Source organism: Aptenodytes patagonicus, chromosome 3, assembly GCF_965638725.1.
Source record: "Aptenodytes patagonicus chromosome 3, bAptPat1.pri.cur, whole genome shotgun sequence".
Lineage (NCBI taxonomy): Eukaryota > Metazoa > Chordata > Aves > Sphenisciformes > Spheniscidae > Aptenodytes > Aptenodytes patagonicus.
This window is the reverse complement of record NC_134951.1, coordinates 125,975,059-125,999,806: the sequence shown is the minus strand read 5'-3', so window position 1 is coordinate 125,999,806 and position 24,748 is coordinate 125,975,059. Positions and strand designations below refer to the sequence as shown.

The 24,748-nt window shown below is 38.7% G+C and overlaps 1 protein-coding gene across 4 annotated transcripts in view; it reads left to right on the top strand.

The window, feature by feature from the left end:
• PLCB4 (phospholipase C beta 4) overlaps nt 1–24,748 on the top strand; it is a 214,740-nt gene that overhangs the window by 172,897 nt on the left and 17,095 nt on the right. For all 4 annotated transcript variants that reach the window (XM_076335112.1, XM_076335110.1, XM_076335111.1 and 1 more), the window contains 7 exons: nt 873–1,077; nt 5,965–6,053; nt 6,499–6,649; nt 9,377–9,426; nt 9,548–9,613; nt 17,234–17,349; nt 21,834–21,909. In XM_076335112.1, the coding sequence (XP_076191227.1) occupies nt 873–1,077; nt 5,965–6,053; nt 6,499–6,649; nt 9,377–9,426; nt 9,548–9,613; nt 17,234–17,349; nt 21,834–21,909 (753 nt within the window). The remainder of the gene's footprint in view (nt 1–872; nt 1,078–5,964; nt 6,054–6,498; nt 6,650–9,376; nt 9,427–9,547; nt 9,614–17,233; nt 17,350–21,833; nt 21,910–24,748) is intronic.

The following is a 24,748-nucleotide window of genomic DNA, read 5'->3' as shown; positions in this document are numbered from 1 at the left end:
AGTGGCAGGGGGAAAGTCTAAGGGAGATGATAGATGCAGTTTTACCTAGGTCTTTCCTTTGTCCTATAAGCATCGATGAGTACAGCCAGGTAGAGAAGGAGTGGGAAGACCTTTCTGAGCTGGCAGAAAGGCTGCACCTCTCGGTTAGGCTGTCTGTTCCTCACTGCTCCGTGCACAGAGGCAGCACCTTTGTTCCAGGGAAGGCAGGGGATTTTTTTTGTTACTGTTTTGGTTGGTCCAGATGGGGGCTGACAGATGCAGATTAGCTGGCAGCATCCCTGCCCACCATGCATACCTTGTACCCCTCATGTTGTGAGTACAGCACACCCACTTCTGCTGGCAGCATGCCATTTCAGCAGGTCTGTCACCCTGTCCTGCCCTCCTCTGCCTGCTTCTCCCCTTTGCAGAACCCATAGTTCAGCATGCATCCCCATCAGCTTGTGCTTGCACTCTTTCCATTCTTCACCGCCCTTTTGGATACATCCCGAATCCCATTTTTCTGCCATGGTTCCTCCTGATTCAGCACTATCTGCCCTTTGATTGCCACTGTATCTGTCATTTCCCAGGTGGTAATTACCTGCCTTATCCATGTCACCAGTCTTCACTAATGGAAAAGAAATATGCAAAATATTTAGCTAGTGTAACTGTAAGCTGCAGGATTTGCATATTCTGAAATCTACCCATTATTTAGGGTGAAAAAAAGCTTTTCTAGGAAAGGTTCATCTCAAAGTGTGCAGTTTGCAGGGCATGATGTTATCTTACAGTGATGATAGTCTGTTTCTGGCATATGAAGTGAATGGTTCAAACATGGGAGGCGGGGAGGTTGCTACTGTATTAGAGTCATTGAATTTCTTCATTTTATGGCTTTCCAGGTTATTCTCCCTGATCTTGCTGTCCTGAGAATAGCAGTGTATGATGACAATAATAAGCTGATTGGTCAGAGGATCCTGCCTCTGGATGGTCTGCAAGCAGGTTACAGACACATTTCCCTTCGGAATGAAGGCAACAAACCACTCTCTCTTCCAACGGTTTTCTGCAACATTGTGCTTAAAACATATGTGCCTGATGGTTTTGGAGGTGAGATAAACCTGTATCTCAGTATATTGTACATCTTGAGTGTTGGCGTGAAAGTACTGAAGTATCGCGGTGTCGGTATGCCAGCCGGAAGCAGACACGCAATGCTGGAGGATTGGAAAGATTTAGTATTTTAACTGCTTGGAAACCCTGCATAGTCAGTTAAGAAATCAGCTTTCAGATCAAGTGCCTGCCTCAGTGTTAATGAAAATGAGATGTATCTGTTAAATGACAAAATAATATGGAAAATAAGCTAATACTAGTTAGCTCAATTTGATTTTCTCCGTTGACATTTTAGGAAGATTCTTTTGATTTTTTTTTTTAATTGCATTTTTTCTGACATAAATATTTGTAAGGTTAACATGTACTTTAGCTATATTGTTTGGCCTATAGGTATAAACAATTGGTGCAGAATCTAGACATGTTTTTTCAAACAAAACCACCTTTATATTCTTGAGAATGTTGGCATATTGTTAAAAATGAACAGTGAAATAACTTAGCATCCAAAACTTTTCTGCATTTTTCTCTCCCAATTTTACATGGTTTTAGTGTGGTTTAATTATTTTTGGGTTTTCAGGAAAGTAATTTTTAATGTGAGCCATTTCCATGATCAGGTTGGCAGGGCCATGGTCATTTATACTGAGAGGTGGCAAATTGCCCCATGTGGACAGGAACAAATAGCTGAGAATAATCATTACACCACTTAAATCAGTGTAATGGGTAAGTTCACCCTGAGGTTGTTACCGCTGGGAAATGTTTTCTTCACTGCAGATGAAATTCACTTGTACATTAGACAATACGTAAACCACTTAAAACTGTAAAATAGGAATTGCGCTAAATGTCAGTGCTCTGACTGCAGCAAAATGACGTTCACCTTAGAGTTGATTGGTGAAACATTATTGGTAAAAATGATGTTTTGCTCTCTGCAAAAATTACTTCAAACCTGCTGTCTATGCAAAGAATTACTGCCACTTCTCTGAGTGTCATTTCCATAGTACAAACTGGAGAAAGGAAAGGCTTACCGAACGTATTGGATAGTGTGTCTTCAAGTCTGTTTGCTGGTATTTATCCAGGCTTTAAAAGCACAGGCCTAGGCTTCGGTAACAGTATTTCATGGAAGAAGTTAAGCATTTACAGAAGCGTTTGTGTTGTTCATATGTGAAATCCTGGTTGCTGACAAGTCAGCTGGAGTTTTGCCACAGGTCTTGGAGCACTACCATGCCTTTATATGCAGCATATTTCATCTACAGTATTTAACTTCAGGGGCTTTGTCTCAAGACAAATGTAAGCTGCTTAAGCTTGAGATTCTCGAGGCAGTAATTGAACCACAAATCTAAGGGACGCATTTAAGCATATGCTTTAATTCTTTCGACAGTAAATGACTCAGTTAAAATATTTTCTAAACTAGGGACATGCTTCTGATTTGGGATTGATGTTTTTCTGAATGATACCACACTTTTTCCAAGAGTAGAATTTAAACTTAGCAGAGTTTGATGGGGCTCAAGCTGCTGAGTGTGCTGGTTACATAGGGAGAAAATATTTTTTGTTTTCTTTTACAAACTGCATTATACGAATTCAGAAGTGAAAGACTTGTTTTTCAAAGAGAATTTGAACACCAGTTCAGAAATTGCAAATTGTGTGCGGTTCAGTACTGGTTGATCTACTACATTGTCAGCGTTTCTACAGATGGTTTATCTGGTAGAGATGAGGACATAGAAAAACATTACTACCCCTAAGTAACAGTATCATTACAGTAAAATGCTACTAGGATGAGGGAACTGGTTGTCACAGCTTACTGTCAGTGTTGGGAAAAACAGGCTCCATATTAACATGAACTAAATGAGTTCAGTTATTAGTTCTCCTCTCCCTTCCCAGATAGTTTTGATGATCAGGAGCACCTCTCCTGTGAAGACAGGCTGAGAGAGTTGGGGTTGTTCAGCCTGGAGAAGAGAAGGCTCCGGGGAGACCTTCTAGCAGCCTTCCAGTACCTGAAGGGGGCCTTCAAGAAAGCTGGAGAGGGACTTTTTACAAGGGCCTGTAGTGATAGACAAGGGGTAATGGCTTTAAGCTGAAAGAGGGTAGATTTAGCTTGGCTATAAGGAAGAAATTCTTCACTGTGAGGGTGGTGAGGCACTGGAACAGGTTGCCCAGAGAAGCTGTGGATGCCCCATCCCTGGAAGTGTTCAAGACCAGGTTGGACGGGGCTTTGAGCAACGTGGCCTAGTGGAAGGTGTCCCTGCCCAGGGCAGGGGGGTTGGAACTAGATGATCCTTCATGTCCCTTCCAACCCAAACCATTCTATGGTTCTATGATGTGTCTCATGTATTTTTCTCATCGATACAGAACAACAGTGTGATGAACAACTGGGAAATAACTTTTGACACTCAGGTGGAATCATTAGTATTCAGTTGGCATGTGTTTTTTAATTACTTATCATCTGCAGTGAACCTCTCATTGTTTTATGAGCTATCATTAGGATCTCCATGGTTGTTTTAGCAAACCTGTAGGAAGGTATAGCTCAGTTCAATAGCTGCCTACTTTCTTTTTTATTTCTTTTTTTTAACCTGTATGAATAAGATTTAAAAACTTGCACTGAATAATAACTAGAATGGTTAATGCACTGTAGGCTTTAAAAGTTACATAATTTTATTTTTCATATAACTTAGTAATTTCTTGTGGTTTATTTGCATCAGCTACTCTGTTCCCAATAAAACACAATACTAGTGCAAATTAATGCAAATGAAGTAGCATTCTCCAAAGAGAAACTTCTGTAATAGAAGTCTGTACGTAAGTAAGCATGGCTACTTAGGTTAGTGGTTAGAGTCCTCTGTAACGTACTCTTCCAGTGATTTTCCTAGTTTTATATTTAATTGCAATTCTTTTACAAAATGCTATTCCCCACCCCCACTTTACCTCACTGGGGAGAAAGAAAAACGTAAGCAGAGGACAAATGACAATGTGAGAAGCAGTGATGAGTCACATCCCCCTTGTAGAAAAGCTGAGCCTTTGGTGATATGCTTGTATGGTTAGTAATACAATTTACAAAGGTCTTGCTCTCTCAAACATGTTAGTCATTTTTACCTTGAAGCTCGTGATAATCAGGTTCCATTTTCAAATGACGCATCACGTTAGCAGGGTAGTCCTGGATTTTCATTGAAGAGTGCGTGCCAAGGACAAAAAGACATGCTTACTAAGTTAGGGAAAGGGGAAACGGTCGGTGCTGAGCTACAAGGCCATTGTTATGGCTGACAATAAATTCTACATGATTTTTGTGTGTATGAAGTAAGTTTCAGAAGACAACGTTGCATCATGACAGTTATTGGAGACAACCTATTTGTGTACATAAACAGAGCTATCAAGGGTAATGCTAGGTATTTAATACAACTTCTGTTGGAATGGGAGCCATGTTTGTGCTTTTTTTTGCTTGAGAAATATATCTGGTGACTTCAGAGGAACATTTCATAGAACAACTTCGGTTGGAAGGGTGATGATATAGTCCAGCCCCTAGTTTGCACAAGAAGGATAGCAAGTTTCTTCCCAAAGCTTTTGATGGGTTGGATATTTTTACAGATCTGGTCAGTGGACCAGCTTCTCTGTCTTGCATCGTTGTAAGCTAACTTGGGAAATGGCTGAAGAGATGACATGAAATGTGGGCAAAATTCAAATGATGATGAAAACCGTGAGTGTCAGAACTGTCATTGCAGAAGTAATGGCCTATTATGCTAGTGAGACCATCTAGAATATAAGGGTACAAAAGCATTTATCTCTTACTCATAAGCAGCCAAAAATAGGGCTTTGCAGCATTCTGAAAAGAAACAGCTTCCTTACAAGTGAAGCGCTGTCCATGGTCCTCCTAACGGTTGTGACAAAAACCCTGAGTTAATTAAATGACAATATTTTCTAGTGAATGATGAGTCAGTTGGGCAGCAGTGTTCAAACTTCCTTTCTTAAATTACTGCTCTGACAAGGAAGGTTTATTAACTGAGACCGGTGACCCTTTTCTCCATAATACTGAAGTCAAAGTTTCAGAGGGATCATCAAAACAGATCACTGCTGTGGTCTCTGAATGCATTATTATTGTAGGTGCTGAATCAGTTTAATTTGTAAAATCATTTCTTGCTGTGGAGGGCCTCCTTTGCCATTTGTGAATTCTTTGACTGTTGAAATTCAGCATGGAAAGGGATTAATCAATACGCGGGTAAAGATTCATGTGTCTTTGTCTTCCTGTAAACCTATGCCTGCACATTTATCACTGCATATGGAAAACAGATTCAATAATCTATACGGTATCTGGTGCTGGGTGGTGCTATGATACCAGTAGTGGTACTGTGTCATGTGCAAGATTCAAATATTGGTCATTATGGTTCATAGAAAAGCCATTTCACAGCCTGTCATGTTCCAGACATGGAGCATCACAGAGGTGAGTGAGAACAGATTTCCCTGATTGCTTTAACCACCCATCTGAAACTGCTATTTAGCTAGGAAATATAACGGCATTTTCTACAATTCCCTGCAGTCCCAAGTCAGTCAGCACCTCCTCGAATAACCAAGAGACAAAGTTGTTAGTGCTTTGTGGCTCAAGAGATCCCATTCTGGTCTCAAATTCTATTGTCATCAGCTGGGAGTAAGTTAGAGTAACTTTGGTCTGATGGAGTCAGGTATCAGGATTAATATCACTCCCTTGGTGCATTATAAACTGATTCATGTTCCTAGTATGTTCGAGCGCTGTGGCGATGGAGCGCTTTCAGTCCTGCCAAGTTCATGATAGCAAGTTGGACTCTTGTTGCAAACCGTGGCTCATAACAACAGGGGTAGAATAAAGCTCTTGTAAAAGATTAATTTCCAAATTCCTCTGAAGATCATAAAAAGTTGATTATTCTTTTCTTACAGATATTGTGGATGCTTTATCAGATCCAAAGAAATTTTTGTCTATCACAGAAAAAAGAGCAGACCAAATGAGAGCTATGGGTATCGAAACTGTAAGTAGAACTTCATGACAAACACAGCCCATTCGTGTTCATGCTATGTGCTTTTTTAAAAGTGAACTGGCCCTTCTCCAGTCGATGCATTTACCTTACCATTTCTCATTTTCGAATATAAGCCTCTTTGTCCTGCTCTGAAATACATTGGCTTATGTTAGTTAATGTGTACTGAAATACCATTTGCTAACTGACTTTTCACGGATCATACTAACACATCCCTTAGAAGTAGAAATTTTAAGAAATGAGAAAGGAGCCATATTTCAGTAGGTAGCCATTTAAAATAGGTTACAAATACTTTACTGAGTATAGTGTTGTTTGAAAGTATGTTGCAATTTTCTTAATTATGTTTAAAGTAAGCAAGCTCAGAAATTTCCCATACCCCAACTTTTATACTACAGGTAAAACAACAATTAATTTATTATGATATGAACGTTTCTTTCAGAGTGATATAGTTGACGTACCAAATGACACTTCAAAGAATGATAGAAAAGGAAAAGCCAATAATGCCAAAGCCAACGTAACGCCTCAGAGTAGCTCTGAACTTCGACCAAGTACCACCGCAGGCTTTGGATCTGGGACCGACGCTAAGAAAGGTAGACAAAAATCACATGCCGCTCCCTCAGTTCTGAAGTGATTCAGAAAGTCACAGAGGAGTACTCATTACTCAACTTTGGCTTTGCAGTTCTATTCATTCTTGCCCTTTTAGAAGGTAACTTCTTTTGCCATTGAGAGTAGTCTTTGTCTAATTGCAAATAGAGTTTGTATATTACTAAAATGGCTGTATAAAGCCAATGCAGCTTTATTTTACTAAGTGACCTCTTTGTGTGGCTGTATTCCTGCTGCCAATAGTAGTAACCTGCATGACTCTGGGAGAAGTTTACTAAAGATCTACTGGAGGAACGCCAATAGGAATGACTGTTTTCTGGTATACTCCACAGAAACTCTTCTGCTTTTTTTTCTCCCCCCACAAATCCCTTGGCAGAGTTGCAGATTTAAGTAATTAAAGGTTATTTAGAATTCATTGGATTCTGTAGAGATTTCCCAACAATTAGAAATGTTTTCAATGTGTGGCTTTACTCTGAATAGTGATTATGGAAACGGCATGTTTATTGTTAAAAAAAAAAAAAAAAAATCCATATTAAATGTGCTCATTTATAAGTGAATAGGTATTTTTTTCCTCACTATTCACTGTTCACTCTACAAAATCATCTTAGAGAGTCAAATGGGATTATTTGTTTCTCACATATCATCACAGGTAATGAAGATTAAGTGAGAAAACAAATTTGTACAGCTGAATGAAACACAATTAATATTTCTGTTAATGGGCCCCAAGAATTAGAATCTGGTTCACTCCCTTTCATCCACCTTGGCCCAAAGGGGTTGATAGGAGTGAAAAGGAGTACTGACTGCTCTTGTTCTTAAACTTAAGCAGACATGGCTGAATACACACATGTGAAGGGATCTCTTGAGAAACGAGATGCCACTTCTCTGGGGTAACTTCTGGCAATAAAACAGGCCGTCTCTGGCACTTGAACTCTTTCAAAAGTTCTCCCCTGGTGTAAAACCTAGATTATTTTATGCAGTGAGGTGTTTTCATATTTCATGTATTATCATCAAGATGCACAAGTATTAGTTTTATTGTGCATTAATTAAGCATGAAATTTGCTGGGGATGGCAACTAATTCCTGGTTGCCGTGGAGTCAGACCTGGTGAAAATGTAAATGAGTCTGCATTTTAAAATAAAATCCTGAGGAAGTTTGTTTAGAACACAGCATGCCTGATGCAGCCCTGGTCTTAAACTGAGATTTCAGTACTTACACATTCTTGCCTGCAACCATTTTTATCCATATCTCGCATGTTAAAATAGCACTGTTCATGTTTATATCCCATGTAACGATCCTTATTTTGTATTACTTATCTCTATGATCTTTTAAGGTCTGAATAATTCTACCCTTGCTAAAATATACAACTCACCTTGCTGTTAGAAATGACATATCCAGCAAGATGCACAAGAATGTTGGGTTTTTTTTGTTTTCTGACTTTCAGTAATAGTTAAGTGATTTGTGTTTTTGAAAACTTCAGCCTCTATCTGTGCCTAAATCTGTTCCAGTCTCGTTTACTAGACTAATGTTAATACCATAGAATTGAGCAGAATTGTATGCTTCTAAGAAAATAAAAAATTCGTGTTCCCTAAGGAGATTGCCTACCTTCCACCCCGCCTTTTTTTTCTCTTTTACAGCATCTGAATATTTTCCAGTTGAATTCATCTTAAAAGGCAGAAAGTCCTTTTCAAGGCAGGGGGAATCTTATAGTCCACAGACATTATTAAGACCAGTTAACTAAATAAGTTTGCAGTGTATTTATGTACAGGTGAACATTTTTGTTAAAAAAACTCAGAAAAAACCTATGCATTACAACTCTCATGGCATTGTATTGACATTTTTATTAATGATTACATGCAGGATGTGCTTAGTAGTTTAAAAACAAAAAATCATAATATGTCACAAAATGTTTATTAAACCATAAACATGAAATGAGATTGATTTTTGTTTGCATTGCAGTTAAGGTGATCAAAATATATTTCCATTCATCTAAATAGTACTGTTAGTCTTGTATTATAGATTTGCTTGTTGTATTGAATTTTCATTAGAATTTTCACTTCTTGTGATTTTGTTTCTCCTCCATTTTTAACTCTCCTTTATTCTTGGAGTGTACTGTTGCTCCTTTTCTCATAGCCTGTTATTAAGCAAAATATAGATTTTACCTCCATTAACATACAGGCTGCAGGTAAATTTTCACTCCTACGATTTTTGTGTTTTAAACTGAGGAGAAGTATATCTAACCTCAGTTAACCCTTTATGTAGTCATGTAGAACCTTACCCCAGAAGCCTCCCCCCTGAAATGAGTGGTTCCAGAGCAATCTCCAGCTATGGACCAAAATTCTGAAGTTTGCGTGGTTCAATTTTAATGTACATAAATGGTTTGCTGTGTTTGCAGAAACGGAGCTTTTTCAATTCTTAGATTGCTGTGTTTTGACACTTCAGTCCAGAACTGTAAGAGATTAAAATACACTCATTGATTCATTTCTTTTTTCACAAGGCAATTGATTGAGCAGTGCATTTGAAAAGGAAATTAACTGTATCTTAGCTATATCTTGATGAATAATTTTCTCCTTAACCTTGCGATTATTTTTTATGTGATGAAAAACAAAATTAATGGCAAACTTAAATGTAGGTTTCTGTGGTAAAACTCAAATTTAAAAGTATGAGATATACTAGTATGTATGAAGTTTTAGATAAACTGTATCAATACCTTCCTAGGTATAGACCTTATTCCTCAAGTGAAGATAGAAGATTTAAAGCAAATGAAGGTAAGTATGGACACAAGCTTTTCGAGATGTGTTCCTAATTATTTGTTTTAAGTAGCCAGGATTTTATCTGGTTAAAGTCAATATGACCACAGAAAAATTGATCCAACTTCTCTTTTTGTAGGCTTATATAAAGCATTTAAAGAAACAGCAGAAAGAGCTGAATGCCTTAAAGAAGAAACATGCAAAGGTATGATCATTAAGAGCTCTCTGAGCAATGCACTCTAATTGAAAAAAGTTGCAGCACTCACTAGCACAGACAGCTCCTAATTAAATTGTAGGGAGAAACTAAGGAACAGTAGTTGGACCACCAAGAAAGGCATATGTGTGTTAAATGTACTGAAATATGCTCCAGTGAGCAAATTTTCCCTTTAGCAACCCTTTGTATGTCTCCCTGAGTTTCAGTGCACATTTGTTTGACCCATATAAGCATCCAAAGCTCACTTTTTCAGGTAATGATTTTATCTAGCTCCCTCTCGCGTGACATATTGACAGGCAGCTTGGGAAAAAAGGCAGTAACGATGTGAGAGGGTGCTGCATCGAAGACAGGCACTGGAGAAACTGCAAAATGGCCAAAGAGAAGTGGAATGTGTAACTGAAAAATGAAATGCGCTATTCCTCCTTGCTTATATCTATGTTAACCACTTTATAGTCAGCTTTTTGCTTGGTACTGTTGGCAGTGATGTCCCAGATACATACAACACTATCACAAATACACTTTACATTAGAAAATCACAGCCAGTTTTCTCCTGCCCTTTATCATTAGAAAGCCAGTACTCTTGTTACAGAAAGAGGCCTAACAAGTGAAGAAAGTGTCTTAAGTTCTGAATTTTGGCAATACATGCAAATCCATTCTGGGCTTTTGGGGCAGTTATTCCCATGCTCTCTTTGATTGTAGGTCTGACATAATGTAGTTGCCTGGGCATTTTTAATATCAGTCTTTGTGTTTATTTTCATGACTGTTTGGGCGTGGGACTCTATGTCTGTACAATGAAGTATGAAGAAATTACTTTCAATAATTGGCACTTTTGTGGGGCTCAGTATTAAAAGTAGCATAACAAAATTAAATAGTTACATTTCAGACTCCTTACTGACTCTATGCAGAAGAGAAATGAGTGATTTCTCTATTTTAGTGTTGTGTGCAAAGCTCATGCTCTGGAAAAAATGTCTGTCATCCACACTTTGGGGCATGGACAGTTTCTAGACCTTCATAGGGTTGATCTTTTAGGGGGCTTCTTTTTTTTAAGCAGTACTTTCTCATTCATTGGACAACATCCAGCAGTTTGCTATAGCAGCTTTTTGCAAATGAAAGTGGTACCACGGTTACGTAGAAAACAGCCATACTCAATGATCTATGTCCCTGATATATGTGACCCACGGTAGCGTAAGGGTATCTTAGCCAAGACTGCGCTTGCTAATGTTAAAAAATTGATCCATCTGTTCAGGCTTGCACTTGCTTCCTCTAATCTGAGAAAAAAATTGCCAGCCACAATCTGAAAATGCTTTGCACTCAGAAGGGCTTTCAGCATGAGCTTAAGAACAGCTATTTTAGGTCTGAGCCAGCCTGTGTCCCGCTGGTCTTAAGTACAGAGTGTAAGTCTGTCCTAACAAGAAAGTGCCTGTCTAAAGCATGCCTTGCTAAAGGCTCCAGTAAGGGCAACTTCTTCAATTTGGAGAGGAGAGTCTGAGTAGAAAAGTGTGGCCATATTAGCTCACAGATGATCTTAGGGAAGTGCTTAGTGTACTCATCACAGTTTTTAAGGCATTTTATCAGCTGGGGTGGAGCAGGAGAGCTATGCAGTTAGTTGTCCATGATCAGCTTGAGGAAGCCTGTGTATTAAGCGAACTGAACTTAAAAGTTCCTGAAATAGGTTGGCTCTCATTTAACCATAGACACTCCAGAGATCTGGAGGAATAAGTAAACAGAAGGGAATTGTTCATGTTGTTTAAGGAAAGAAAAGTCCAATCCTTTTCCATCTCAAGTTGGCCTTGGAAAATGCGTTATGGAAAACGAATGCATGCAAGTGTGGAAGAGAGCAGGTTGAGAGGAAGGAGCTCTGATCTAAGCAGTGTAGGAGCTGATCTGGTAGCCCTGGGCAGAGGACAGGAAGACAACAGCAGTAAGCGTCCCTTGTACTGACAGCATCCACTCAGTCTAGAGAAGTATAGCAGCTCTGCTGAAATGCTGGCTGGCAGAGGTTGGTTGCTCTGTATGAAAACACGTCAGTCTCTGTTTTCTCAGGGTATAGGACTATTAGAGACACCGCATTTCCAGATTAATACAAAAATTAACTGCTGCGAGTCTTTTCAGGATGCAACACTCTCTGTCTGTGTATTTCTTTGATGCTATCTTTCTTTTTATTTACTTCTGTTCAGTGTTTCAGCCATTTTGACTCCAGAGGCACAATAAAATTCTCCTGACATCCCTCTGCATATCATTGCTAATTTGTTTTTCCTACATGGCATAGCTTCTTACAACTGTAATACCCAGTATACATACACACACAGAGACACATCACATACTGTGACTTCTCTTTATGATGGTGTTGTTATGAATCTGTTTCTTTAAGAGAATGATGTTTGGGCAGGTGGAGGTACAGTCTTCACTGTTCCTTTTTTCACTTTTGTGTCGGAAAAATAAGACATCTAGTCTAAGTAGGATAGAGATCATTAGATTGGCAGGAAGGCCACTGTTCTTAATATCACCATTATCAGGCAGCCAGTCTGTGACTGATAAAATTAAATTTCCTCATTCTAATGCCAGATCAGTGGCTTGCAAAAAAATGCAGAATTTTGGATTTCACAAAGTCTATGAATAGTTAAAAATTGAGATTTTACTCATGATTGAGAATCATTTAAAAGGTACATATATAAAGCTCTGCAAAGACAGGACAATGCTTTTAAAGAAATCCTGAAGGAATGTAGACATTAAAGGCAGGACAAACAAGTGAATACTGGAGAGTGTCAATATTTCACAGCAAGTTTAGTTTCAGAGTCAGTGTGCAAGTATGGTTTCTCTACTTCAGAAGAACCTGTTCAGTTCTGCAACAGAGCTGTTGCCTCTAGTTTTTGAACCCAATCCTCTGCTTAGTTTGTGGCCTGGCTATGAAGGAAGAGAGGGTTGAAGCGGGGAGAGTGAATATTCTCCAGGCTGGTTTAGTCTCTGAAAAGGTAAGTCTGTGTGACTATGACTGAGGTAGCATTGTGCTGCTGTTGGGATTGCTGAAGAACAGATGATTGCTCTTGTGAGCAAAGAACACGATCCAAACCTCAGCCCATTTACTTGCATTGTGAACTAGTTTCACCTAACAGGGCATTCTGAATCTGGAATGACACGGGTCACCGTGAGAAAACAGTGTAGGTTTGCCAGATTCACAAAGAACGTGGGACACAATTCTTTCAAAAGGGGGGAAAAAAGCCAAGGAGTGGGAAGCCAACACAGATTTCTTTGATGATACCATGAGAAATACAATATTTTTAGGGGGAACATGTTGCAAGGATTATATGTAAATCTTTGCAGTTATCACCTAGGGCAAATTCTTTGTCATCTGTTGGATAGTGAGCAAAGCTGGTCCTATAGGCTGGGACAGGGAGAGGAAAAAATGAGTAAGTGTCCCTGTCAAGAAGTGAGTGAGCTTCCTCAAGAATCCTCACATTCACAAAGGGCATTTGGAAAACACATTACTTGTAAAGAAGTGACTGTCAGCATTATCTTACTGCCTGAGATTATTGAGGTGCCACAAGAGTCAGTGGGATCTGAGAAGCTGGTACCAGAAAGGCCAGGCCCCTGGGATTCTGTCTGCGTGACAGATTTCATCATGGTCATGTTCTGTCACTTTAAAGTAGATTAGCAGCTGCTGCGAGGAGTTTGAAACTGTTGGCCCATGTATGGATTGTGTTCTTCTACATCATCTATAATGCTGCTATTATTTAAGAGACAGTAAGGCAGTAGTGGCAAGATCTTCAAAAGTACAGAAAGCAGCAAAGATATTCTATCCTTCATGGGTCTGCTTAAAATTCAGGCATGTGAAATGCACCTTTTTGACACCAGTAGACAGGACTGCCAACAAGCAAAACAGAATACTTTTGTAGTGGCACTTACTTTGCAAGCTGTCGACCTCTGATGCTGTAGTATTCCTTTTGTTTGACTTGAAAAACAGTGGCAAATTAATGTGATGATCACCATTTAAAAAATATTCCATGTTAGGAATAACTTTCTCTTGAATCTTAGGTCTGGTAATCTGTGCTTTTGGCGATTTTAAAATAACACGTCCAGCCACTTCTGCATATTGCAGAAATGTTTTTCACTAAACAATGCATTCATAAAAACACCTACACTGGGCAGCTTTTGAAATAAAGTATTTCCTGCCTACATTCCCTGAAGTAACTTTAATCTCCCAGTATGAATATTACTGTGCAGCTGCAGAATGGCTGATGTGTCTCAATGATGTCCATTGGTTTATATCGGTTTTTATCAAATTAGATCTTGAGTACTGTTTAGGTAAATGATCTGGGGTGGCATCACAGGTAGATGGGCTATAAAAGGCAAGGAGATGTGAATATATGAGAGTCTCAGTCACTGATTTCATCTGTTAGCAGCCTGCATCTGTGGGCCCCTACTGAATTTTAGTGTTTTGCAGGGATGTCGCGTAGTTTTTGTGCTTCTTGGGTTAGACAGAAGAGGAAGGATAGTGAGGGATTATCTTGATATATTCTCTAACACTCAACAGCACAACAGATGATTGTGGTATACAGTTCTAGCGGTTTCAGACAAGACAGTGATAGTCACGAGTGCCCCCTTAAGGAATTTAATGTGACCATAGACAGTAACCAGAATTGCATAATTACCAGCCAAAAATTTAAATCCCAGAATTCATCTTCTGCACATTTACATTGACATTGAATATATGTACTGTTTGAAATAAGGCATAGTAAAAAAAGAACATTAAAAAAAAAAAATCTCCATTTCATAATGCAAAAGCAACAGTACAAAAGCCTATGGGACTCTAGATTAATAAAAGTTCTGTAAAATGGATTGTCGATTTGGAAATGATAGTTTCTTTTTCTTTATTTCCTCATTTTTGTATTCTGCAATGAGAATCCTCCAGACTTCAGTTTTCATTTGTACACAGGAGTATTTGCGTTGCTTTAGGGAGAGATACCAGGCAGGAATAACAGTTTGTATCGTAGGAACTTGCTTCCTCTTCTCTTCAATAGACTGAATTGTGATTTCCCCCCCAACTTAATGGAACTATATATGATTCTTTACTTTTTTCCCATGGATAGTCTTGCTGTGATTTCAGTCTTTTTATATCAGTTAGGTGGCCTCTCAGAAGCCTGCCTGAACTGTGGCTTCAGTTTGTAATATAATCATTAAATGTAATTTGTGAATATATTCATGTAAAAGGTGTGCGAATTCAAACTGCAAATTCAGTGGACTTGAGGAAATCATGAGACACCTAGCTGAGATGACTTTTATCTGCAAACATATTCTGAATCAATCTAGAACACATTACCACCTGAAACTTTGTTTGCATCTGAAAACAAAATATACTGTGAGGGTGTTTTAAGATGCTACAAAACCACTTGTATTTCTTAGAATCTTGACAGACGTTTGGGACGCAGCATCTAGCTGTGATGAATTTTCCTTTGAGCATAGAAAGAAAATCAAACTCACATCAGCTAACCCATTTTAAATAGTGTTCCAGGGGTTGAAGGTCATATAATTCAAGGGACCTCTGGTAGGGAGTTGACTCCTAGTATTCTTTGTGCCTTGCATGTGGAGGTTGTTAGTAGCCCATCTTCCTCTTCCAGCTCTGTTTATATTGTGCACAAACAAATGCACGTTCCATGAACTGGATGGGAAGAAGGACCAGGGAAGGAAATGAGGGGGATATGGTCCACAATATATCTGTTTCAGATACAAGAGAGTTGTGTATGAGCAGGAAGTGGCAGTAGAGGGGAGTCTGCAAAAGATTACAGTGGATTTGTGATAAAGAGAGAAGGCTTAAATCACGGTTGTCTTGAGGGAGAAGCAGGGATTCTAGCTCTACGTGATGTGCCCTCCCAGATTATGGAGGAGTGTCCCATGAGTCAGCAGATGTCTCATGCTTTGCAATGTTTGTGCTTAGTCTTTTATAGCAAGAATTGTATTGTTCTGTTCATCTAGGGGAGAGTGGGTAGTTTGAGAGATGCTCTCAGTCACTTCGCCTCTGGCTGGCTGGTGCTGTCAAGCTCACATCATTCTTTTCACTGTCCATATTTTTTCCTACCTGGTTAGTCAGTGTAAATACTCCCTGGTGAAGCTGGCATGTTTTAATGTTGATGGAGTCCATTTGTTTCCCTTTAAATCCTCTGTAGAACAGAAAATTCAGTTCCCCTCTCTAAATACAAAACTTGGAAGCTGTACACGTTCCCCAGGGAAGTGCTTGGCAGATGTTGGAGTGCTCGGGTATAGCCCAGGGCTAGATTTTTAAAAGCATCGCAACATTTGTATTAGTGTTTTGGTAAAAGTGAATGTAAAAGTCTTTAATTAGTATTTTTAGAGGAGGAAACAATGATAAGGCAAACACAGGTGTATAGAAAATAAGAGCAAAGAACAGTAGAATAGCGAGGGTAGAATAAATGCAAAATGAGCTATAAACCAAAATAAAGTCCTGGAAGAGGCCATATTAATTAATGCAAGGCTTTTTGCCATGATTAGATAAAATGTGGAGCAATTGGATATTAATAAAACAACGTAAATTAACAAACAACAATTTTTCCTATTGTAATGTAAATTCAATATTTAGTGCTCTCCGTGGTAGTTAAATATTTGCATCATTATGAGCAGCTGTTCTGATAAAGGAGAATACGAAGTCAAGTTCAATAATGAAGTCTACATGTAAGCACTCAGTGCGGTGTGTTGTTTCTGGTACAGTCTTGTAATGGAGAGGAACTGTCTGTATGCTAGACCCAAATGTGTAACATGCATTAGTGATTCACCTTTTCATCATAGGAACAGTTTTTTCCTCCCCTTCCATAGATAACCTCCTCTGCCACTTCACCAATGTAAGTCACATAACTGTAGTTGTGACAGCGGGTTAGCATTGAGGTGTAATACTCCACAGGTAGCCCTGTATGTCCAGTTTATCAGCATATGCTGTATTGTTTGCAGGGGAGGGGGGACGGGGGGGACAAGGGGCAATGGTTATTTGCAGCCTGCATGTGTGGTTGAAAGTCTTATTGCACAGCTTGCTATCGCTTGCAAAGGGAGATGCTCTGCAACAAGGTGGAATTTCTTAATGATAAGATTGCTGCTGTCATTAGGGGTCACGGGCCAGATCTTCAGAATGTCAGTTGTTAATGATTTGATTTTTTAGCTAATGTTTGGACTTGGAGCTATTTGATTTGCAGTGGCCAAGGGGCTAGCACTGTATTCAGTATGAGATATGTAGAGGAAGAGGGGACTGGGTTGAGTTTTGTTCTCCTCTGCATTCAGAAACTTTGATGTGATCTGAGCTTGTAAATCTGATTTTTTACATTGTACTTAAATGGACATTTATTCAAAAGGATGGAGTTTTTTTCCATCATTCTTTTGTTTTAAGGTATACCATGTTTTTAAGGTCCACTGCAGATTTTCATTTTTCAAACAAAGAAGAAATGTTTTAGCACTTATGGTGGAATATCTGGAACCTTTAATACCAGATGGCTGAACCAGATTAAATTCCATTGTCAAAGTTATCTGTTCATACACTGATATTTTTACACTGTAAGAAAACTAAACATTAAAAATCCAGCAACCTAATTGTAAGGTCCTACTGTTTTCCAGGAGCACAGCGCTATGCAGAAGTTGCACTGCACACAAATTGACAAAATAGTGGCACAATATGATAAAGAAAAGGTATCATACGAGAAAATGTTAGAGAAGGCAATCAAGAAGAAGGGGTAAGATATTATTTTAAAATTTTTTTTAGACTTAAAATAGATTTTATGCTTTTGTGGTCTGGAATAAAACATTCATAAAAAGGTTATTCAGATGAATTAATTGCAGCTTGAACCAGCATCCTACATCAAACTGAGTATGAGCTGCTTGGAGGCTCTAGCAATGGGCCATAAATGTTGTACTCAGTTTGCCTTTCTCTAGTCTTCTACTATCAGAGTTTTAAAAGTAAAAGTGAAATTTTTAGTTCTATGATCTGATCTGCTCTCACTGCATTCCCCAGGGAATGTCACTGTCGAGTTCAGTGAGAGCAGACTGAACTGGTCTAAGGTCCTTAATAGCTCTAATGACCAGAAAGTAGCAATGACTTGATTTTGGGGAAAAAGCTGACTTCTAAATCCTGAATGTTGCAGAATAATAGAGTTTTGCTGTGCTGTCAAGTTGAAGTTTCTTTTTAACAAAAAACCCTTCAGATTCTCAGCTGGGATAAATCAGTATTACTCCTTTGACTTGAGTGAAGCTCTTTTGGTTTGCACTAGCTGATGGCCTGGGACGTTATCTGTGTGACTCTCCTAATTGTGCCAGAAAAGTTCCTGGAAGATACTGGTGACTTTAATAAAATGTCCCTCTTACAGTCCCATTTGGAATTATGTAGCAGGACCTGCTGCTGCCTTGCTGCTATCGTGTGATCTGGCAGCAGTTTCTCCTCTCCACCTTTCACCCTATGATAACTGGCATTTCATTGAGACAGTGGTTTATACTATAATACTGTGACCGAAAGCAGGAATTGCTTTATTTAGTTCTATATCAAGCTATGCTAATAGTTAGCCTTAATTTCATATTGTTGTCATCTGGCAACAACAACTGGCAACCAACTCACTCACTGAACATACTGAACACAGATGCCTCTTTGGCATTGGATTCTTCCACAAATACTTTCTGTTTTATAAATTACTTGGAATGGCAGTGGTTTTTGAGTGTGCATGTTGTAAACTTGCAACGGAACAGAAATAGAACCGTCAGAAGTAAACAAGGTAAGGAGAGTTCTCCTCACTAAATTATTAAAAGCTCACAAACTCTTTAAAAAGCTGATGTAGGTTTTTTTGTCCAAGAAAGGAGAACTGTAAGCACCCAAATACTTCTAATCTAAGTAGTTCTTTCCAGAAAATTGCTACTTCTCCAGACAGAGAGGGAACAACTACAGGACTAATTAATTTAATGTGGCTTTGATTAAATTTCCATTGAATATAACACAGCAGAAGGTTATTGATATAGCTAGATTTATAATTACAGTCAGGGTATTTACTACAGTGGCAGCGAACTAAGCCCTGGACATTGCACCATAATTATCATCGGGGGAGAAAGGCTTCCCTGTGCTCTGGTATTTAAGAATCTCCTATCAGAAGAGTCATGAATCAGTATTCCTGTTGGCCTGAGAAGAAGCCAGTGCCTCTGCCTGCCTAGGCAAAACAGCAAATGAAGGTGTGTCAGAAAGTTAATGGTGGCAATGGCTGTCTCTTGTGCAGTAAATAGTGGAAAGTGGTGGGTAACAATGCTTTCCAGAGTAACCCCATGGGACAAGTATAAAAGTAGTTGATAATTTGATTCCCAGTTTGAGATCACTTCATTGGCTATTTGCAGTGTCTTTTTCTTAATTTTATAACACAGTTTTATAACATGGATGCCAAAGCCTTTATGATAGTTTTAAATTATCATAAAAAGTTTAAAAAAAAAAAGTTGGCAATGATTACTCCAGAAGCAGATGCAATACACAGCCACACTGTTCCTTGCCATGACTCCATACTTCCCATGGACTCCAGAGCTCCCAGTCATCTGATGGCTCTTCAGTGTTACAAGAACAACTATTGGTATCTAATTAACAGCCAAATCAAATCCAGTATCACCACAGACTTTCTGTGGAAACATTTTTTTTATGTATCAAAGTGTTTTAAGGGCTTCCTTCAGGGTCATTGCATATGCAGCCCTGAAAGCCTATTCAGCAAGGTACTTAGGCACACACTTCTCTTCACCTCAGCTGTGCAGTATATTTAAGGACATGCTTAAAAGTGAACACATTAGTTGAGACTTAAAGACTTTATTGAACTGAAATGATCTGATGAATAAGGGGTTCTGAGTTCAGTGAGTACAGGACGTGCTTCATTTCCTTGGCTATCACTTTGGAACTTTTACAAGCAATAAAAGTTGTAAAAGAACATGTGAAATGTGTTTTCAAGACATTCATACTGAAATTTCAGATACTTCCTGAAAAAAAGGCTTTTTGATAGGTGCATAGAAGACTTTTTTGTGATTTTGTGCAGTTTTTCATGGTCCATTTCTGCCACATGGTGTGACAAATGTCAGCTGCATATTGTTCAGCAAAGTAGAGTTTTTTTAATCACATGCTAATTCACTGACAGATGGACAGGATTTTGCTCCCTGTGCTATTTCTGTTGTACACTTCAAGTGCTTACAAATCTCACAGAGGCTTATGGGGATATGTATGCTCGTGTTCCCACTCTGAAATGGAGCTCAAGGCACATAAAGATCCTTCCGATTTATCGGGACTGTCCAGAAATTCAGGTGTATGTGTGTGCCGTGAGCATGGACATGTGACATTGGGTTGGGCTGTCCCTGGATATTTGTTCCCAACTGTGACTCGATGGTTTAACCATGGACTATGCCACTGCAGTTGGGGACAATTCTCATTATGTTTAGCCTGGCTGGAAGTTGCCTTGAGATGTAATGAAAGCTGCATTTCCAGAGAAGGGATCAGCTGGTGGTTTTGATGTCTGGGATTCTGAAGAGTCCAGTGGTTGAAAGCAATTAGACTAATTTGGGATAAAATATGCTTGATTCACCTAAGAAGCAGTCTCTTTCATAGTGTATGACAAATCATATATGAATTCTAGCCAGACTCTGATCACAACTACCCACATGCATAATCAAAGACACGTTCTTTCCAGCTGGGTTTTTTTCAGGCAGAAGTAACGGTGGTCAGAACCTGTCTCTATGCCTTTATATTACTTCCAAAGTGTCAAATGAGTGTTAGAAATGTCTACAAAAATTTCCTTACTATCACTAGAAAATAAATGACTAGTCCTCCTGGTGGCCCTTGGGAGCACAAGGCACATCACACTACTATTTTCAGTAAGGGCTTTTCCTGGTGCTGTTTGATCATAAAATTTTCTGCTAATTTCCATAAGTTCAGCAGTACTTTGATATTAAAATGGGATTTAAACTTGTTAAGAGTTTCATAAATCCCTTTTTCTAGAGCAAACATGGATTAATGTTACTGCAGTCAAGCAATAACCATTCTTACTAGGGCCAGCTCCAGATGATAAAATGAATGTGGAATAGACTCCTCTCCATATATTGCATTATTCCAGACAAAAAAACCAGAGACTTCCAATGTGTGAATTTGTATTCTGTTATAAAAATACTTCACTGCAAAAAAGGGAACAAGGAAGATTGGTAAAGACGGAGCTTGTCAGCCTTCAAAAATGTATTGACTTTGATGAGACAGTAATTGAAATGTCTGTTGTAGCTGCAATGGAATACTTTTTCTGTACATCCGTCCCACCCAGTGTGCGGCCCAAGTAATTGGGCTTAGTGAAGGAAATTCTGTGGGTGAGAGGTAGAAGTCATCCATCTCCTGACCCACAGGCGCGTCAGGGGAGCTTCAGCCTGGGCCCTCTGCAGGCATTTTACCAGCCTGTTCCTTAGAATCATGCACTCCTCCTGCATTAAACAAGCTTTGCAACTTGTGTTCAACCCCATTAACTTCACCCAAACACAAAGGCCATGCTGTATTCAGCTTATGGCAGGAGTGAGGGCCGTCTTCAAGATTTGTTGCTTTCCAAGTCATATAAGATACGTAATGGCTTGGATTCATCCACGTGGGTTGGTGTGGTCTGCAAGGGTAATGAGGCCCCCTTCTCTGCACCCCATTCACTTCTGTTTTCTCAGAAAGGGGCACTTACATTTTCAATAGGTGTTCAAATTTAGTATGCACAAATTGTCCTGTGAGGTAGTTATTCAAATGACGACTTTTTCTCTGCCTCAAACGAAAAAAAAGTAGCAAAAATTACTTTTAAAACAGAGGATAAAATCATGGCAAGGCAATGAACATGCCTGTAAGTTTTCAGGCAGAAATTGGTTTCTCTTGGCAAGGTATTTTAAGCCTGGAAAAGGAACCAAGTACCATAAATGGAGATGCTTGACATATCCTCAGCAACAGAATAATTGCTGGGCCAATCTAGAATTAATCGTGTGGTGTTTGAATTGAATGATCATTAATCCAACAGTGTTTGAATTGAATGATCGTTAATCCAACAATGTTTTGTAAGTTGTGAATAAATTGCCAGAAGAAATAATTTCATTCCAATACGCTGCAGCACTTCAACTTTGATTAACATTTTAATTAGTAAGAGCTGACTGAATGGGAAGATGTTTAACTTGTGGCACACATTTGCAATTTTCCTTTTTTTAGAGGAAGTAATTGTCTTGAATTGAAGAAAGAAACGGAAATTAAAATTCAGACACTAACATCAGATCACAAATCTAAGGTAAGCAAACAGCCAATTTTACACATGCAACATCTGAAAGAGAGATTTTGAGACCCAAGTGGTAGTTGATTTTCTTGGAAGCATATGAATGATTTTCAGCGACAATAACATGTTGAAAAGAATGGGAGTAATTGAGTGTCTAAAAGTGTTTCTTAAAAAAAATTTAAAAAGCAACATCGGTTTCCTGCCCTTTTAAAATTATTGAAGAAAGTGCTGTATTGATGCTTCATGAAACTAAACTGGTCATTTGTGTCAGTTCTAGCTGAACAAAGAGACGAATATATTCTGTATGAAATTTGGATGCTAAATACTTTCTCAAAATATATACATAAAAAGTTTCTTTTTCATTTTTCCTCATTGTCACTGTGGACAGCACTTGCTAGTCTGTCTCTTAGGGAAGGAGGAGTCGAAGTTGCTCTTGAACCAAGTGCCTTCTTATTTCTAATATTTTTTTTTCTCCATTGCTTAGTTGCATTGTTTTCTCCAAGGTGCTGGAGAATAAAAGTGCTCTGAGACTCAACCTCAGTTCATTTGAAAAAGCTATTCTCAAGCTCTGATTCATGGCTCACATTGAGTTGCTTAGAGCTGCTTCCTCTATACTTCTATACCACTATTATGTTCATCGACTTCATATTTCCTTTGAAAATTTTATCTACCACCTGTTGACATGCTTTCAAGTTTCTGAAAGATATACAAATTAGAGGGTGGCAGGTACACTAGAAGACACAATCCATGTACCAAACGATCTGGAGGAAGAAGAGTAGAGGAGACTGACCACAGTACAGGAGAGTTACTGTAAAAGCTGAAACCTGTGAAAAGAATCAGACAAGTATAGAAAATATGAACAAAAGCAGCCACATCTTTGAGACTAGAATAAGGTCATTTCCATCTTTTCTTCTCCTAATTTTATTCTTTGGTATTGTTATTTCATGTGGAGAAGATCCTGGTTTTCTAAACAAGGTTTCTTTCTTGTTGCTGCCTGTTCAGCCAAAGAGGTAGGAAAATCCTCAGGAAGAAAACCTGACAGTGTACTGTCTTATCTCCCTATCTCCTTCTCCTATGAAAAGTCCAGAACCGTTTCCTTAAATAAAAGCAAACTTGTTGACAACTTAAAAAAAAAAAAAAAGATAATTCATTCATTTCTTAGTGAAATAAACTCTCTGAAGAGCAGTAGCTCCTTATCATCCAGACATAAGCTCCAAAACTCATTTGAAGTTACATTGTGTAGAAAACTCTTTGCTGCGATCTCTGCTTCTCACCTGTGTCATTCACAGTCTGGAGTTAAGAGGTGTGATTTGTACGCAAGGGACATGCAAGTGTTCATTAATCTTCCAAATCCAATAAATGTGACTCATGTTTTCCCTTTCCACAAATGTATGCAGTTTCTGAGCTCTGTTCCTTTTAAAATCCTGCTTTCAAACTGGTTCCCTTCAACTTAATCCATACCTGGAAAATAGATTGATTTTTGTCCACTCCCATGTCAGGTTTTAGGATGACATTTTCAAAGGAGACTTAAATGTAAGCTCCTTCGAAATGCCAAGCCTCTGTGTGTTGGATAATTCCTGAAGAACTCCTCTGCAAGTCATCTACCTCTGGTTTTCTCTAGGTCAGTGATTTTCAATATCTTGCTCACTGTGGTTCCATCAAAATTGTCCAGATTATGTACCGATTTTAGTATTCTCACAGACTTCTTTTGTTTCAATTGCCGCGTGTGGGCCCTTGAATTATTCCTGGAGATCATTCAAAGGTTTGCAAGTAGCAGGTTGGAAAACAGTGCTCAAGACCATAGGGAAATTAACTTTTCTCCTAGATGAAGGTGCAATTAAATTAGATTAAATTCTGAGATGCTGAATGCATTACACTGATATAGTGGGAGTTTGATTAATTAACAGTCATTCAGCATTTCTCAGCATTTGGCCCACTAATTTTGATATTGGATTATACCATAATTCAGTTTTAATTACAGTTCATGTCCTCCAGTGCAGCTCCGTGTCACAATGTGCGTGTACACTTTTAGCACCAAAGAGACCTTTTCATCTACAAAAGTCTTCCTGTCATGAGGAAACACCCAGCCCAAGTTTGGCATAAAACATTTAAATTAGATCTGAACGTCTCAATGTGTACTTCCCACACAATTGACCTAGCAGATGCAAATTACTCCCCTGCATTAAAAAAGTAGGTCCCGATATCAAGCAGGCAGAGGATGAAAAGAAGAGGAAAGATTACTTCAAAGATTATTCCTGCTTGAACTTAGTGACTAAACAAACATCTTGCATATATGCTGTGCAAAAGAAAGTTCCTTATCAAGATTTTAATTAGTCTCTTAGGCCCAGTGTAGGAACAGATGAAAGGACAGGGTTGCAAACACAGTCTGTAGAACAGGAAAGAGAGAAGTTAGCTAATGGTTATTTTTCTTATCCTTTTGGATAAGCAACACTACCTTAATAGTGGAAAGTAGGACAAGAGCACAGCCCAGTGCAAATGAAATAGTCATTTTAACTGTGATGCTAATAAATTGGAGAAAAGCAGGGATGTACACAGAATTTACTACATCTGAACTTTGAAGCGTATCACAGATTTGCAGCAAATTTGGATTTCAGATGATTTAATGGTCTTGACTTCTAAGGTTGTCTGAATCTGAGCCAAATTGGGTATTTCAAATCTTGTAACTGGTGTTTGGCAAATCCCTTACATCCTTCTCATCAGGTTATATTTTGCTCTACCTGAAATGAGACTTCTCGCTTGCAGGATATTTAAGAAAAGAAATCTTCCCTTTCTCTCCCAGCCCCAGAGAAAAACTTGTTTTACAAGGAGCTGTACCTGCTTCTTAGACTGCATG